This window comes from Strongylocentrotus purpuratus, unplaced genomic scaffold, assembly GCF_000002235.5.
Source record: "Strongylocentrotus purpuratus isolate Spur 01 unplaced genomic scaffold, Spur_5.0 spur5_scaffold_7, whole genome shotgun sequence".
NCBI classification, from domain to species: Eukaryota; Metazoa; Echinodermata; class Echinoidea; order Camarodonta; family Strongylocentrotidae; genus Strongylocentrotus; species Strongylocentrotus purpuratus.
Genome location: NW_022145613.1, coordinates 18,356,244 through 18,375,269, shown reverse-complemented (window position 1 = coordinate 18,375,269; position 19,026 = coordinate 18,356,244). Strand labels below are relative to the sequence as shown.

Genomic DNA, 19,026 nt, shown 5'->3' with positions numbered 1-19,026 from the left:
GATGAGGACATCATAGGAATTTCACTTTCCTTCTCGAAGGTCAATTATGTTGTATGGTCAATGGTACACTTCAGGGGAATGTGACACTGCCCCAATGCCATTTTACACTAATGGAAAAACCCATACAAAATGTTGGTGTTTGAAATTATTGAAAACTTTCATAACTAAAACACTTTAATATTTTGGGAGACATTCATTTCACTAGTCCAATAATAAATTAATAATTCAAGGTGTAGTCCAATATACTTTATCAAGTATTTCCAACGAAATCAAAGCAATATATGAATTTAGAATAATGATCTACACTGCAAATATATGTTAATTCCTCTCTTTATTTCTGCTGACATGTCCCTTTAAATCTATTCCAAGTGACCTGTGACCATCCTATAGTCCCAGTCCTATTTATGATGACAATGACCAGGTTGTGTGGTTAATGACGCAAAACTCTTTAAGTGGGCTGACATTCCTCTTCCTGTTTTCATATGCAAGAGAAATGATATTATCTTTTATGATTATATCAAATCAATGTTCCATTATCAATGTTATAACTTTGAGACCTAAAGTGACTTGGTAACATTGCCTCAGATTCTGAAACAAAATCCTGGATTTAGCTCATGCTGCAATCATAATTATAAACCTTTAGGTCAGTCAGGAATCACATCACTTTTACAAGCCGATCGCCCGTCTGATTATCAAGATAATAATTATCGGAAATTGAATTTCATATTTTGTTTTCCTAACAATTTTTATGACAGTACAGTCTATTGGGGAAAATGCGTAGGGTAAAACCAGTCACTCAATGATTTTTACTTTTTTTGAGGCACTTCATGATCATTTTGAAGCATTATTTTTTTAGGGCTTCAATATTACACCATATCACAATATCACAGATAACACGTAGGGCCGTGCATCTCAGATTTAACATTGTTAAACGATGCCTTTCAGCCAAGAGAGTCTGTTTCCAAAGTCGTGCTGGACGGAGATTGGTTGTATGCCCATCCAACTGCCCACATGTATGAGTTTTCCAGTTTATTTTGTGTACCTTTTTTCATGAAATATATTTTACGAGCCTGATGGACCCATCTGGAGGATGAAAAGCATTCTATAGCAGAATGCTCAAGAACATTTCAATTATAGAGAAGGATGAGAGCTGGTTATCTTTATGTCAAAGGATATAGGAGAGCATTTATGGCTATCGGCATAATGATTTGTTATTCATCATTCATGCACTTTCTATATGGCTGATATCCAACCAGATACGAAATAAAATTGTCTCATGTACAAAACCCCTTCATTTGGGAGTGTTTGGGGCAGAACTGCTCAGAATTCTGACAGTGAGGACAGTGAAATTGTGGTGGATCAAACTTGTACTGTACTGCAGGGGGAAGGTGCGCTAAAGCTTGGACTTTCTGGCTCTTTCGTTAAAGAAGATAACTTAATGAATGCATTTACTTCAAATTTAGCATTGATCGTGAAGTGTCACTACCAATTGATATGCATGGTTACTTATTACCTATCACACATCACATGTATTTTATTGCAATGATTCCTTACATTTGAGAAAGTTCATTATTTTACTTGTTTTTTCTTGTTTTGTACTTAATTAACAACTTTTTTTTTTCTTTCTCTTATTAATTTTACAGGTTATGACAACATGTCTACCTCAGTCTCCCACGGTAAGTCTTTTATATATTTATATATTTTTTTAATTTCAACAATTTTTCCCCTTCTCAACCTGTATCCCTAGAATCCACAAAATGTGTACAAAGAAAATGTATGAATTACTGTGATCCTTCTATGTTGCAACATTTGTAATTTCTACTTCTATAGCCAGAGTTAATGTATATTAAAGTATCAGTCTTTGTAGGCTCTACATGACTGTATACCTCTCAAATGTAACCATATCATTGCACCACCTGACCTTAAAAGTATATCTCTATATTTAGTATCACATATTATTAGTATTCAAACAAATACAACCTCCCTGTCTAGAACATCTGCTGGTAGTGGTAGTGATACCTTATTGACCCCCAATATGTAGCATGGTCATCATCTGTTTAGAGCCAAAGGGGCATTCACTCATATGCTTTAGCACAGAAGTAATGCCCTTCTGGCTCTCAACTGACAATATTATATGTGGTCATTTTTTTTATAGTTTCATCTGTCTCCATCCGAGAACAGATGTCCCGTTATGGACCATTTATTGAGATTGGCAGTTGTTAGGAGATCTCCGTAGAACTTTATGCCATCTTGGGAATTTCCAAACTACTGTTTGGCTTCTCAATGAAATTTGGTTATAGTACAGAAATTTAATTTGTCTTTGTTTGAATTATCCTGTCATCATTTCCTTTAGTTTTAGAGGTTTTTATATAATCTTTAAAGAAGGGTAACATGCATTAGTTATTTATATTTATATGATTGATCTTATTCCTAAGTTTTATTGCCAAACAAACAAGTTCAATCCTCATTAAAAGTGAAAAAGAAAGCAGAAATATATATTCAAAGCATAGAGATTTGAACCTAAAGCATTTGATTTGTGCCAGACAGGCAGACATTTATAGTTTCAGGTTGAAATAAAAGGATTTTTAACCTGTCTCTATTTTCTTTCCTAAAGGCATTGGGTATGATTTATGCCTTTTTGTATTTTCTTGATATATTTGTAGCAGCTTCTTTGTATACCTTGATTGATATGTCATTGACCGCTCCTCGCTGCCTTATTTGTTCTTTTTACTACCAAAGGTGTCAAGCGGACAAATATTGCAGGCACTCTATCTGACAGTACTTCAACAAACTATTGTCCAATATCACTTTTGCTTCCAAAAGACTTTTATGACATTTTATTATTTTGAAAATGATATATTGTTGAAGGTTAAAGACAAGCAAGAAGCTTTTATTTGTTATTGTTTTTACAAGAAGGATTTTTTTTCTTCTGAAAGGGTTATATAAGTAGGATCTTAATTGTCTTCAGCATTCTCCTATCCCCCCCCCCCTCTCTCTCTCTCTCTCTCTCTCTCTCTCTCTCTCTCTCTCTGATCATTGCCTTGATCCTCTCTATTTCTCTCTCTCTCTCTCTCTCTCTCTCTCTCTCTCTCTCTCTCTCTCTCTCTCTCTCTCTCTCTCTCTCTTTCCCCCTCCATTCATCTAGGTTCATGCTCCATCCACCCCGTCTCTCTACCATAAATCATAGTACCGGTACATGTTTTACCCTTGACAGTGTTCCTATAATATGGGAATGACACATATCGTTGCTGTTTTCACGAAGTGACGGTAGTGAAAAAAAATTGCATTCACTTTGCGTGATGATTTTCCTCGCTACCGTCACTTCGTGAAAACAAGGATGATATGGTGTATAAATGTTTCTTTTAAAAATCTCCACAGACGAATGAGAAGTTTAAACACGGGTCTCCTAAATCTCCGAGATCCCCCAGGGTAGGTCTCTTGCATCATGCACCCCCCCCCTCCCCCCATTCATGATCATGTTATGCCCCATCTTCTTTATCTTAATCTTAATCTTAATCTCATTCCCATCTTTCATTAGATTACTGGAATGAACCATGTCATATTGCTGTGAGAAAATTAGAACAAGGGGTGGTTTTTTGAAAAACATTTTATTTTCTTTATTTTGGGGACAGATATTTTAATTGTAATAACAAATATATACATATGGTGTGTCATTTGATAATGACTCCATCTATGTTGCTTTGTATTATTATACAGATACATCTGCTTAAACAACAAATAAAGTTGACCAAAATAAAGAAAAATGAATTTCAGAATGACATCTTTTTTTTTAATTATTAAGACTGGAACTTGGCACGCTTTCTACATTGTTTTCATCATGCCAGTATTTAGCCTGCCTCTCAGACAAAGGAATTTCCCCCTTCTCAATGATAATGCATGTAGTTGAGTCTGAAGATTAATGTTAGTAGACTAACTCCTATCTCTGGGTATGGTTGGTCTACTCTATAAAGCTCAAGTTCAGCATGGTTTCATTGAGAATGAGAAATCTGACTTTGCCTGTAAGCCAGGTTAATTCCATTTGTCTAATCTTTATTGCAGCCCTTGTTCATATCAGACAACCAGTCTGCGTCTTCATGGTGAACCTCAAACCATTTGACAAAAAAATTATAAGTTGTTTCTGGAAGGATACTTAGAAAAATAGAAATGAAAGAGAAATTTCAGCGTGTTCCCTTTCTTGGTAATCATTTCCCATAAATCTTAACCACATATTTTTCAAATCTGAGATGTATTTTGTGGTTAAGTTTGAGAGTGGTAATATATGTCTTCTAAAAAAAAAATTATTTAAAATTGTTTCCTTCCGTACTGTTTAAATTCATTTTTTGTTTTACATTTACATTTTTGTAGAATACAAATGGATGCTTACTCCAAATAAAATTTCATATTTATTTATTTCAATGTGTTTTACTATGGATATCAGTGAATAGATAAGTTTTATCATATTTATAATTTACAATATATTGGTATTGGTGCTTGATACACCTTGTACGAAGAACGAAGAATGTTGGCAAAGATTTGACTTTTTGTTTAAATCCTCATTTCCCTCTATAAATCAATTCACAAACCAATTATCTTTAATTGAAATCATCCACCAAGACATCTCTTCACATACCATTGTATTGTGTTCACACAGTGTAAAAGCATGTGATGAAATTTTATTGTAAGGGGAAACTGGAAGATGTCTCATATTTATCACTTAGGAAGAATTATGATGATTTTCATTATTACCCATGAATATATATCAATTTCATCTTTGCCCATGTACTTGAGTAGAAAATGATTTGTTACCTGTTGTTAATAAATCTGCTCTCCCTTTTAAATTTCCCAGAATTTGTGATAATTGACATAAAATTTGTTTCACCTATCAAAGCCAAGATAGTAAGCTTCTCTCTGAAGCCAGCAACCATTATTAATTTATGACACTGACAAACTGAGTCAGACATTTACACAACCAGTCTAATCTTTACTGCCCTTGCCTTCATCAATTTCCTTTTTTTTCCTGAAAAAAAACTACCAGAAAAAGGAAATATTAATGATAACCCTACCCCCCCCCCCCAACAAAAGGACCACTCTTCCTGGCACCCTTAAGGGCATCATTAGAGCCCAAAAAATTGTTTGGGGTGTGTGACCAAACTTTGCAGATATGTTAGGCAAACAATTTCCAACAAGCAAAAATTTTAAAAAAACTTTTTTTTTTGCAGACAAGGGTAAACAAAAACAAAATCAAAATATGCTGAAAGAAATTTTGAGTGGGTAGACACCCCCTCCCACATTGCCCCCAGGCTTTTTCCCCTCCCCCTTCCTATAAATTCCATGCTGTGTGATGTCCCCTGTCCACCCCTGCAAATAATGTGTCAAAGTCCTGATGAATCCTTAGATACGGTTTCCAACAACAGTATTTCTACTCAATTAACTGACGGAGAGCACTTCTCTTTTTCAATTCCAAAGCACTTACACTATCTACTGGGTTATTTCACCTACCGCCTCAAATTGGCCATAAATTGTGGTTACCAATTGACGTCTGTGTAAGCAGAGTTTGCACGTAGGCATGTCTTCCTTACTCGTTATTGTCTCTTTTAGTAATCCATAAATCTTAAGAAGAAGGTACGATCATTAATATCCACTTTTGTATCTCTGCATTGCACAATAAGGAGATCTGTACAGAGATGTGCTTAAATGTAGAAGAGATGCTTTAGCAACCTCGCCAGTATTCATCTTTGTGTGTTGTTTGTTGAAATAGATATTGTTTGTCGAGGGCCAGACTTCAGAAAGGAATAAACTCAACGAAAAAGTATATGGGTTAATGTCCTTCTAGCTCCCTAATCTCTCAACTATTAAATGAAAATCAATGAAAGGGATGCTATAGTTTCTATGTCTCCTCAATTTCTCATTTTCTACTATTCTTTTTTCTCTTTCTATTACTCTCTATTCATGTATATGTTTCTTTTTATTTCATGCCATTCTTTTCCGTTTTACATCTCTACATTTTGTTTGAAGTCACCATACATTATCGAAATCGAAAGTGAGAAAGCCACCTCGGGTTGGGGTGGGATAAACACATTGTTCTAATATATTCCCAAACGATAAAATCTACTCCCTAAGTGCATGGAATAGAGCCATTGTGGACTTAAGTCAAATTATGTTCCTCCTGCCTGTAGCAAAGATAAGCTCATCTCTGTCATCTGTCTACCATTAATCAGGAGACTTTGGTAGAGGGGTACGTGATGGGTGATACTTTGCCCCCCTGTTCCATTTGATAGACTTGTTTACCAGTTGTTTGTAGAAACTGTCTCTCCTTCTATATTTCAGTCATTGAATGAAAACATCTTCACAATTAACTCCATGTGTGGAAATAGCATGAATACAGTTTTGCTGTTTAGTTTCTGTGTACTATTTCATCAAATGAAGATATATGGAGGGGGAGTCAAGTCCCCAAAGTGGTTGTTTTAATTAAATGCAGACAAAATTGGAGAAACAGATCAAAGAAAGGTTCAGGGATTTGGATACATCACAAGAAATTTATGAGTGTTTCATAATTTCAGATCCAGATTGTAGTCTAATGGAGACAAACTACAAATATTTCCTCATCAAACATTTATTTTGTGTTGGACATTTTATTAAAAAGTACATTGGTATTCGATAATATTACAGACCAGCCTATAAGTGAATTTGGCACTGGGTTGGGAAAAATGGATCCCTTTAAGAATAAAGTTGCAATAATTGAAAGTTCAGAAAACAACCTGGGAAATGTGAGTAGCGAGCTCATACAATCTCATGGCAATGTTGCCAACTCATAAGTTTTATTACTGTTCTCAGGTTTCACCCCCAAAACTGTTGTCATCAATCAGTTTCCCCATTTCTTATGCCTTCTTTTTTCAGCAAATTGTTTAAGGCTGCCGGTTTAAATAACATTTCTTAAAAGATTGAATAGCATTTTTCAAAAAAAAGAAGAAGATAATTAGCAACTCAGAGTTTGCAATAATCTTCAGCGTTACTGTACATCATACACGATTCGTCTAGCAAGATCTCGCCTCACGGGGGCGATAGGGTTAGAAACATCTTAATCCAATCACGGGAAAGGAAGTTGTTCACAAGATGTTAATCCCTTCTTTTCCTTTCTGAATTTCCATGATACGTTAGCCAGAATTTTCGTTTCCTGCGATGCCCTCATTATATTAGCTCCATTATATTAGCAGAGTAAGAGAAATTGAAAGCAAATTGGGGAGATTAATTTTATAAGCATTATATGGGAGGTCTATGGATTTCCCAGATGCTGTGATTTTAATTATAGATTAAAAATTAAAACAAATAAGGAAAGAAAAAGAGTAAACTTGAATATTTTTAAATCAAAGGATAAGTCATGTTTCAAATGATATTTAAGTCATATTTAAGTACTGGAAATTGAAACTTTGTTCCCTAAGTGGTTAATTTACATGTATGATGAAATCTAACAAATGAAATCAGTGATAAAATTAAATAGTATTGTCCCTTTTCCAAACTGATCTCTGTCGTGGTGTGAAAAAAACAGTATTTTACTCATTAGCATAGTCGATTCCATGATGGTCTAAAAAGGGAGAGGCAAGAATTTGAAAAGTACATGGTAGTCCATGATATTAGCATAGCATAACACACAGCACGTGTGAGGAGTTTCTTTACAAAGGGGGAGCTGGGGTATTACCATTTTACCTTATTTGGATCACTGTATGATGGGGAGATATGTTTCCAAAGAATTTTTTTACTTCATGCAGCCCATGAATTTATAGATACATGTCATGGAATTGCATGTGAATATCACACTGACATTGGAACGTTTACATGTATCAGCATGGAATAAACCATTTACATCATGGTTTCTAATTTAACTCATAATTATAGGGTATTCTATATAATCCTTGGAATTCTGACATTTTTTAATAATTAATTCAAAACAAATGAATTGGAGAGAAAGGAAGAAAGATTCTTAAAGTAGACTACATTGTTTGAAAGTTTGAAGATGTTACATCATTCTAAAGATAACAGGTTATCATTATATCCATTAAATATCTTTATATTTTATACCTTTTTGAAAGTACTATTTCAAATAAAAATAAATGTACTCAGGATATCCTATTCAAGAAAGAATTGATAATTATATATCTGATTGTCACACAGATGTACCTATAATTTGTTTTTATCAAATAAAAATTTATTTAGAAAAAACATTACCATTAATATCAATACAAATATAACCTGAATGTCTACTTTACCTTTTTTTGTTTTCTGTTTAATTTCCATAAATGTAAATTAATGCATTAGGTTTCTCCTGAAGGCAAGTACATCTTTGGATCCTCCCCGTCTGAGAATCGGCGCAAGAAACCCTCCTCCTCGCCGTCGACGCCCACCACGCCCACACCCCCATCCACTCCCCGCCAAGCACACACCCCGGCAACAGCACGCAAGATGCAGCAACCAGATGAATCGCCCAAGCTGCAACCTGTTACATCAATCATGCAACAATCCACAGCCCAGATACAACATGCACCACCACCACAGCAACAACAACGTCAGCAACAAGTACAACACCAACAGCAGCAACCACAACCACTGATTCAACATCAAATACAACCCCAAAGCATACAGACAAAGTCTATAAATAATATCAAGTGAGTATTAATAGAAAAAATGATATGTATATAGTAACTTTACATCTAACTTAGATTATATTATATGAACTTCTTCAGTGCGATGGTGGACAAATCCCACACAAGGAATTTTTTTTTTTTTTTATAATGATTTTCATCTAAAAGTGGCTATTTGTTTCATCTTATTATTGAAATAGGTTTATACATTGTGAAGGTTGTTTCTATACATGCATGCAATATCATGCCAAATTTCAGAATGAACCAAATGATTAAAATACCAAGTTGACACAAACCTAATTGGAATGGAGTTCAGTGAATGAAAAAAAGAATCCTGTTTAGCGAGTTATGGTATAATGCTTGAATATAGTTAAGGCTTGTAATTGTAGGTTTATAATATTGTGCACCAACATCATGGTTAATTCACTTCTTACATTGCTATTTCTGGCCTCAAGCTCATTTGTCACCAATTTGAGGATCAGGCAGGCCACTTTGGTCGATCAGAGAGGCACAAAAGCTGAAAACAAATCATTTCATAGCCAAAGGGAGCAGCTGAAGTTGCTGTAAGATTTGAAAGTTTTAGACAGAAATGTTGTTTGGCCAATTTATAAATTGAGGACAGGTATTGTATTACAAATCAAACACGTTTAGTAAATACTGTATAATTTTATTCTTCATGTACCTTCTGTGGACATTTGATATTAATTAATAACAATATTTTTTTTGTCCGTTTTCTAGGAGTGGAGAAGGACTGGTCAGATATTCCTTTGATCTAGAGGTGGATTACATTACAGAGAGATTAATTGGTAGGAACATGTACTACATTTCTTTTGCTATTTTCCTTTTCCTTATGAATTTGTGGGCAGGTCATCATTAGCATGAGAATTAAAGTACATGAATACCCTCTTATATCAAGTTTAAGTACAAGGCCACATATATCTTTAAAACGTATTGTGATATGTTTCCCTTCAATTCACTGTTTTTAAATGTATTTATTCATTTACGGTACTTATTATATTTATCAATCTATATTTCCATATACCTATTTATCTATCTATCTAATTATTATTTCATTTTGTTATTTATTCATTTTTGTAAAGTTATATAGTAGGTTAGTTCCTGCATTATTTTTCATTTATTTACTTACTTAAACTATTCCAACAATTTATTCACGACTTTTCATAATCATGTCTTCTGATTCTTCTAATGTTATTTTTAGAAGCCTGTTTGTAGTTTGAATTCAGTAAGAACATTTTACAAGACAATTTCATCAGTTGATATCACATCTGATTTTGTTCTTTCCCGTAGCCGTGTCTTTCCCATCTGGTGGGCTTGAGAACCAGTACCGTAGCAACCTGCGTGATGTAGTTCGTATGCTGAAGAGCAAACATAACAACAGCTATGTGGTCTTCAATCTATCAAGGAGGAGACATGATGTATCCAAGCTCAACCAAGAGGTGAGGATAATGGTAGTGGTGGTGGTGGTGATGGTGGTGGTGATGGTAGTGTTGGTGTTCCTGATGATGATGATGATGATGATAATGATGGTGGTGGAGGTTGTGGTGGTGGTGGTGGTGGTGGTGGTGGTAGTGGTAGTAGTAGTAGTACAAATAGTAATGGTGGTGTTCCTGATGGTGATGATGATGATAATGCTGATGATGATAATGATGGTGGTGGAGGTGGTGGTGGAGGTGATGGTGTTAAGGTGATTGTGATGGTGGTGGTGATGGTAGTGTTGGTGTTCCTGATTATGATGATGATAATGATGGTGGTGGTGGTGGTGGTGGTCATGGTGGTCATGGCAGTGGTGGTGTTGGTGATAGTGGAAATCGTGATGGTGATTGTGGTGTCTAGGTGATAATGATAGTGGTAGTGTTGGTGTTACTGATGATGATGATGATGATGATGATGATGATGATGATGATGATGATGATGATGATGATGATGATGATGATAATGATGGTGGTGATGGTGATGATGATATTGAGGATGGTGAAACTGATGATAATAATGATTGTGTTGGTGAAGTTACTGCTGCTTCTGCTGCTGGTGCTGCTGCTGATGATGATGATGGTGCTGGTGGGGGTCATGATGATGATGATGATGATACTGACAGTGATGATTATGATAATGATATTGATGATGATGGTGTATTTAGGTATAAAGCCAGTGATAGAAGAGGTGGTGATAAGTAGCATTCAAAAGGCTGTTCATATCAAACAATAATCGTGAAGTGTAATCTCTTAATTCTTCCTCATTTTGCTACCTCAACAGGTGCGTGACTTGGGCTGGCCCAATGTCCTGGCTCCTCCTCTAGAGAGGCTTTGCAGCATCTGCAAACAGATGGAGACCTGGATGAAGGGCAATCTCAACAATGTTGTAGTGCTACATTGTAAGGTGAGTGAATTTTTCCCATTTACAACATCACTACAGAGCTGGAGTGGGGGCGTTTCCACAAAGCCTTTTTTCAATGACAAATGACAAAACAAATCAGTGACAAATCTGCTGATAACCAATCAGTAGCAAGGATTTCAGTAGCTTATAACAAAGACTGTTGTTTGTCACTGATGACAGGTTTTGTGAAACGCCCCCTTGAAATAGGAAAGGTGAATGTTTAGTGACAAATTGTTTGGCTCTTCAAGTGACTTATGACTGAAGAGACAATTTTTCCACACTCAATGGAGGGGATGACCATGAGAGCTGTGAGAATTCATTGACTTCAACACAGAATTAAAGCCCTTCTAGCTTGCCCTCAATGAAATAATGAATAAGAAGTAGGCAGAACAAAAGGAAAAGGATACTTGAGCTGTTATGTCATTACATTCTCTTCAATCCTATTCTGTTTACATTGATTGACAGTGTAGGTCTTGGACCATTTTGTTCAAGTACTTTTGGCTTCATCCCTTCATGTTTATTTCAAGAATGATTACACCTGTCATTTTTTGTTTTACTTAGATACATTGTCATATTCTCTCAAGGTATCATTCTTCTTATTTTCAGGGTGGCCGAGGTCCCATAGGGGTAGTGGTATCAGCCTTTATGAACTATTTGAGCATCACATCAGCGTAAGTAATATCTTTTTATCCTTTTTTTCTTCTTGTACATTGTTTTGTTGCATTCTATAAGGTTTACACAAAGCTGAAGGGCTTTCCTAGAGTAAAGTATCAGTATGTACCATATAAATATCAGTTTATAGGCAGTAGCAGCTCATATATCTGAGTTTAAATATTTATTTGGACATTTTCCTTCCTCCATTCTTGAGTAAGTATATCCCTATAGTGCCTCATATTGCCTTTTAACTTCCTTTTGGTTTCTCTCTCTTTCACCTCCTCTCTCCTTTTCTCTCCCTTCTCTACCCTGATTTCAATATCTTGCCATTTTGTCTCTCCCAATAATACTTATTCTATTTGTGATCTCTTTCTTCTTTTATGAATTTTCTTCTTTGATGAATATCACATGCTTAATACTTACTCTATGTATGATATTTACTCCAATCATTATTAAGTTTCTCTCTCTCTCTCTCTCACACACATACAGGAATGACTCAACGATGGACCGTCACGCCATGAAGAGGTTCCTGGATGCCAAGGGTTGGAGTGGCATGCATCCATCTCAGATGCGCTACATCGATTACTTCTCAGGACTTCTCACCAACTCGATCCAGATCAACAGCTCGCCCCTCTTTCTCCATCATGCCGTCATCCATGGTGTGCCCAACTACGATTCTAACGGAGGTAAGGGGAAAAAGAATTCACAGTTTACTGTAAAAATCTGAGGAAGTATAGGTCAACTTCGTCGCGTGCTTTCTCAACTTGTTAACAATCTACTGTTGACCCAACCAGAAGCAGACCACGATAATGATGTTATAGAATCATGATTGAGATCTCCATTCATTCAAGCGATTTTTAGCGACCGTGAATCTGCAGAATCACGATACAAAACGCATCTTTTTGCAGCGTTTCATGTTTGCGTTTTTAAACACCTTTATTTTTACGACCGACGAAAAAATTGCTTGAAATCACTTGAACACAACAGTGTTTTAAATTAAACGTGTTTAGTGTCGCTTGATCGCACCCCTAGGCTGTGGGCATGATGTACCTGCGATGATATTCTTCTGGATAGGTAATAAATTCAACCTGTTTTCTTGTTCTTTCCGTCAGGTTGCCGTCCTTTCCTGAGGATATACCAAGGCATGAGCCCTGTATACACATCTGGTGTCTAGTAAGTATTCCGCTAATTATTTAATGAAGATGGTCACACTGGTCACTACGTAGTGCTCAACAATGTAGGCCTATAGGATTATAATATTTATAATAATATAAGTTTTAATATTTTTTTTTTTCAGACTTAAAGTATGTTTAATTTGTAAAGTATGTTTAATTAATTTATAAGTGTGTGATGTCACAAATTATTTTATTCAATATTACATTAATTTTGTACCATTACCATATCCCGTCTTTCATATATTACGGTAAGCTAAGTGATACACCTTTCTTTGTCCATGTTTTGTTTAGTGAAATGTGAATCCAGTTATATTAAACTAAATTCATAATGAATTTGAAGAAATTAATATATTTGGAAGAGGGAATTTATGAATGGTATTTGTCTGTCCCTCGTTTTAATTCTAGCACCGTGCCAGAGGGAACAAGTCGCTTTGTGATCACACCACGCAGTGCTATTCCTCTACGAGGAGACATTCTGGTAAGTTTGAGGTGCTAAGACAGACACAGGCTACAACGATAACTCCTCCAATTCACCTCCCGTACCAAAGCCCTGACTTCAAGCTAATTGGACTAAACACCATGTAACCCTAACACTACACCAAACCTAAAACCCAATCGCAACCTTAACCCTAGTATTACATCTTTGACAAATTAAGCCAGGAACAAATATCACAAAATGGTGTTTAAGGATCACCAGATTTGACTCATTACCACCATCAAGTATCAAGTTTAATTGTCCTCCAGAAATCACATGTAACAAAATATAATAGAGTATAATCATAACAGTACAATGTAGAATAAAGAAAGACGAGGAGACCTTGGTTGAAGCACAGCTTGTTAAGTTAATTAAGGCATGTTTATTTGACTCTTCTACTCATACAATTTACAGTTGAAGTGTTACCATAAGAAGTTCAGATCAACGACCCGAGACACAGTGTTCAGATGTCAGTTCCATACAACGGCAGTCATGGAGTATAGATTGGTCTTCCAAAAGCAGGAACTAGATGATGCTTGTACAGGTAAGATAAGAAAAATATATATATATTGTACAACATCATTACAAGTATGGGATGATTTCTATGGTCTATGATAATGGTGATGATGATAATATTAATAATAATATGGATATTTATATAGCGCCGGTATTCGCCAGGCTACTGACGCTCATGGCGCTTTACACATACTACCCTGGTTATAGCCGAGCTGCCAAAGTAACCAGCGCTCAACATATCAGGTACCCATTTACACCTGGGTGGAGAGTGGCAAATGTACATTAACGCGACAGGACTTGAACCCCGTAGCTTGTTATCTGCAGTCGGGTGACTTATCCACTAGACCACAACACCTCTACATGATGATGATGATGATAAAGATGATAGGATCTTAAACATCCCATTCATTGACAATATAAATATTTCCCTGTGGTCATCATCTTATCCATTTTAGATATCACTGTCATCACTGTTAAATAACTGATTTTCAACTCCAGTTAACTTATATGGACATCGAATTCCCACAATTCACTAATTTTATGCAGTCAGCTTTTGAAAAACGAGAGAACTCTGTTTTACTTTGTATTGAAATGCTATATTAAATATTAGCTCAAAAATCTCAGACCTGGTAGAAAGTCAGCATTTAATCGTCATTGTTTTTTTTATCCCACAGATGCTAGATTCCCAGAATTCACCAAGGTGGAGCTAATCTTCTCTTCCACCCCCGATGCCCTTCACGGGAGTGACTACGTCTCAGGAGCCAGCTTCCCGTCTGAACACATTGATGATCCCCTCATCAGATGGGATTCTTACGAACACTTCAATGACATCATCGAAGGACCAGAAGGTATAAGCCACACCCCTTTCATTTGGTCTGCTCGTCTTTTTGTAGTTGTGCAATATGCGTCAGGATACGGTATTAATTTGTGAGGTTGCAAGTCCATTTTTATTTGAGCATTTAAGGGTTCATATTCTCCTAATTCAGTTGAACCCGAAGCTGGGTCTAAATTCACATTTCATAAAAGGAAAACTTAGACCTCAATTTAACTTCCTTTGTTAACCTAATTTTGAATAAAGGCCTAAACCTTGCATTGGGTTTTAAATTTTAGTAGAAAATGCACCTAAGTGTCTAAGAGTAACAGCTGTTAGGGATACCTTTCATACTAGCATTTGCAACAAAGGCTATAATTTCTCTTTTTAAGAGAGGTCATACTTAACAGTACCATTGATGATATAGGCCAATTCATTCTGGGATTTCTTGGGAGGGATTAAAATGTTGGTTTTATTTACTTTCTGCTCTAGACGGAGGCCCTGACCTCAATGAAACATCTGGGAACAACAACAACAACATGATCCTGGACATCCCTCACAGCTCGGCTCCCGATGGCAGCCTTTACGCTCAGGTCAAGAAGTCCCCATCACCCGAGCAGTCACCAGTCATCCCGAGACTGACCAATGGAGACACCAACACGGCCCCCTTGCCATATGTCCTTTCCCCAGACAAAGCCCCTCAGGTAAACACTTCGAGGGATGGAGGCAAGAGGAACATGGACTACCGGGAGAGAATGGCTCTGGATGAACTGCTCAAAGGCATCACTGGAGAGGACACAGACGGAGGCATTGTGGTCAATAACAACACACAGTGGAAGGCACCACCATCACCTGATATTAACACGGTCAGTTTAGTGACATCATGAAGTACACTTTGCAAATTTCTAGCTGAGGCTAAGATAGAAATAGTTTTGGGATGCAGCCTTTGGAGCAAACATTACATTATGTCATGAGAACATTATGACCATCACAACATAATGGATATAAGCACTATATGAATAGCTATTATTTTAGACAAAAAGAAATTTTGTGTTCTTTGATGCCAATTTGCATATTTTGACCCTTATTTCTTATCTAATTTTCATCGTGCACCTCGGAATTGAAGTTCTCGATAGATGGCGCAATACAAATGCCTATTATTATTATTTTTATTACATTGATACAGTTTCCTCATTCTGAATTGTCATCTTCAGGTTCTCCACCATGAGCCAGTTCACACAAGACGTATTGTAAGCGTTAGTGAGGATCTCCGCCACGCTCCCGTCTCCCAGTCCAAGCCCAAGCCACCGCCCACACTTCAGGAGGATATCAAGGAAGAGTCTGCCGGTCAGGAGAATTCTTCACCATCCAAGAAACCAGTATCTAGGAAGGAGTCCAGTGAGGCTGAGAACCCCTATGCAGAGATCACAGATGCCATGCAGCAGAAGCTTCAGCAGAACCCTAACACCAACCAGAGTGGTCCACACCAGGAGAGGATCACACCGGTGGTAGTGACTAACCAGGAGCACTCAGCACCACCAATGATGAATGGAGGCACCAATATGCCAAGATCCGTTGAGCAGCACAATCCGACCTATGACATCACGCCCAAAGGATCAAAGCATGGGACAAGGCAGAATGGTCATGCGACCCCGAATGGTCATGTGACCCAGAACGGACAGGTGGTCCAGAACGGACAAGTGGCCCAGAACGGACAAGTGAATCTAAACCCAGGTCAGGTGAACATGAATCCAGGACATATAAATGTTCAGAATGGACCAACACCTGTGGCCTATAATCAGATGGTTCGTAACCCAAGTCCTGCCCAACCTTACATAGCACAGATGAATGGGCCTGTGGAGACCCCTATCATACCCAACTCAGCCAGTAGGGTGACAGAAAGGACTCCCAATTTTAATAGATTAGAAAATGGCCCCACATCGCCTGTGCACCAAAATTATGAGCCACGCCCATTGAGAGCCAGAGAGGATAGGTTCCAACTCCTGAGGAAAGACCCCAATGCACCCCAACAACAGCAGTACCAGCCTTCCACCCCATCCCCCAGCCAGGTAAGCCCTGTCAGCCCCACTGGGGAGGAGGAGGATGGTGGGCTTGGCTGGCTTAAGAGGCAGCAGGACAGGCTTCGTGAGAAGCGGGAGAGGGAGAACGGGAGACCCATCGTAAGGGAAGCACCGGCAGAACCCATCAGGGCCATGCCCGTCAATGCATCAACTGCAGAACCCATCAGGGCCATGCCTGTCAACGCATCACCAAAGTTGCGCGTCCGCTTTGAGGGTGATCTTCAGTCGGCGCCACCTGCAGTGTCCCCACCAATGTTCACCAGGAAGGATGAGCCTCCATCTTGGCTTGCCCAGCAACAGCAGAAGCTTCAAGATCGCCAAGGTTACAACATCACCCCACTAAACCAGGCTCCGGTGGTTGCCACAGAAACCACACCAGTGCAGAATGCGATGTATCCTGCTCACGATCACTTGCTGATGACTGGACCCAAGGACGGTGGCGTGTCTGTACGAAGGGGCATATCACCACCCCCTCTTTCTATCTCAACTGACTTGGAACGATCCATCAGCGAGCTGGGGCAGATGAACAGCGCCAAGCCGGCCCAGTCCTACGTCCAGCGATCGATCACCACCACGACCAGCCATGAATGGGAACCTCATGAGAGACAGCTCAACAGGCAGCTTTCCGATCTGACCCACGACAGGTTTCGTGACCCCGTATTCCAGAGACCTGCCGTTGATCAGTCACCGAAGGTCCCTGCTACACCATCAACGCCTTATGATCCAGTTCCTCCAATACTTACCAATGCACAGCTGAGGAACGATGGGTAAGTGAAGGCAAAACCCATCTTGACATGGAGTTAAAAGCTTGATGATCAAAAAGAACTATAGTTTGATTGACTAGATTTTAAAACTAAGTAATCTGTGACCCTTTAAGAGAAAACATTAATCTTGCAATTTGTTAATGATATACCATGAAAATCAACATATACAAATGTGTACTCTTGATGACAATGTTATAGGTGTAATTGCTATTGGAGTTTTATCCTTTTTACATGATGGGGTACATTTTCATGTGTTGCATTTTCCGTAAATGGAAGAACACAATACTGATCACAATGTTTGGTTTTAACTGGTTTTACTGGTGAAGGAAAAAGATTTAATTACTGATGTCTGTTATGTGTGCCACAGGTTTTTTTTTCTCTCAGAGTCATCATGGTTTAATATGTTCATGGTTTTATTAATATTAACATCATGATCGATGCATTCTTCATATGTAATGGGTTGATTGTTGATTGCGTTTGCACTGCATTTTTGCACCAATGACAATATTTGATGTGAATGAAATGACTTACATTCCTTGATTTATAAAAAATGACAAATCATTCAATTGGACCCATTGAAATCTGTTACTCATAAAAAAAGATCATATATTTATGTTAGAAGTATTGAACTACTGGTATTATAGATATTTAGCTGTTATATATGTTCTTTCCACCATGTAGAGGATATGTATACCAATTCTGTGTCCTCTGATGGTGATCATTTTACATTCTATCCTTTGACCTGTTCAACTAAGATCATGGGGTATTTACATTTACATATTGGGTGTGTTTGTAATAACTCATTGCATGAAAATATGATATAATGGTTACACATTCATAGCATGACGGTTAGGTATTTTCTAATGATAATGCTACTTGGGACTGATGGATTATATTATATATTGCTCAAAGTGTCTATAGTATTTATTCATTATCTCCTGGGGGTAGGATAAATTCTGAAGATCCTGGACATTCCAAAGAAATTAGTGCTTTCCACCCTCATTTGTTTTGGAAGAAAAGGCAATGATATATGTTTTTGAATAAATTATGACATCTGGGGACTCTGCTTCTTACTTCAAAAACATTAAAAATCATTTTGTAAATACTGGAAACCTGTCCACAAGCACTTTGCTATCAAGGGTATGCCACCCTTTCATATTTTGACTCTATTGCTGTTATTCTGTCCTTGTGTGATCACATTGTTTTAAAATGGAAAATAAATGAATTGAATTCAACAATAAAAATAACAATTATTCTAGTTTGAGAAAAAGAGTAATTCAGGGAAAAGGAACGTTACATTTCTGAAAGCAAAAGACACATGCAAATAATGAATATAATCACACAGAATATTATCTTTCCAAACTTTATGCAATAGGATCACAAATGATCAGTCCATTTCTGCTATGAGGGGATCTTCATTAGTATGATAATGACAGTCTCAAGTAGCATGATTATTCATTAACAGATTTATTTCTTGTCTGTTCACATGGTGTTTTTAACATGGTATGATCCACTAACCT

The 19,026-nt window shown here is 37.3% G+C and overlaps 1 protein-coding gene across 1 annotated transcript in view; it reads left to right on the top strand.

Annotated features, from left to right (window-relative positions):
* Positions 1 to 934: 934 nt before the first annotated feature.
* Positions 935 to 19,026, top strand: part of LOC579673 — a 31,143-nt gene continuing 13,051 nt past the window's right edge. Inside the window, exons 1-15 of the mRNA XM_030974448.1 lie at positions 935 to 1,013; positions 1,644 to 1,676; positions 3,539 to 3,567; positions 8,314 to 8,660; positions 9,375 to 9,442; positions 9,945 to 10,093; positions 10,911 to 11,033; positions 11,637 to 11,701; positions 12,174 to 12,370; positions 12,797 to 12,857; positions 13,265 to 13,337; positions 13,749 to 13,878; positions 14,525 to 14,698; positions 15,154 to 15,527; positions 15,876 to 17,509. Of these exons, the coding sequence (XP_030830308.1) occupies positions 935 to 1,013; positions 1,644 to 1,676; positions 3,539 to 3,567; positions 8,314 to 8,660; positions 9,375 to 9,442; positions 9,945 to 10,093; positions 10,911 to 11,033; positions 11,637 to 11,701; positions 12,174 to 12,370; positions 12,797 to 12,857; positions 13,265 to 13,337; positions 13,749 to 13,878; positions 14,525 to 14,698; positions 15,154 to 15,527; positions 15,876 to 17,509 (3,536 nt within the window). The remainder of the gene's footprint in view (positions 1,014 to 1,643; positions 1,677 to 3,538; positions 3,568 to 8,313; positions 8,661 to 9,374; positions 9,443 to 9,944; positions 10,094 to 10,910; positions 11,034 to 11,636; positions 11,702 to 12,173; positions 12,371 to 12,796; positions 12,858 to 13,264; positions 13,338 to 13,748; positions 13,879 to 14,524; positions 14,699 to 15,153; positions 15,528 to 15,875; positions 17,510 to 19,026) is intronic.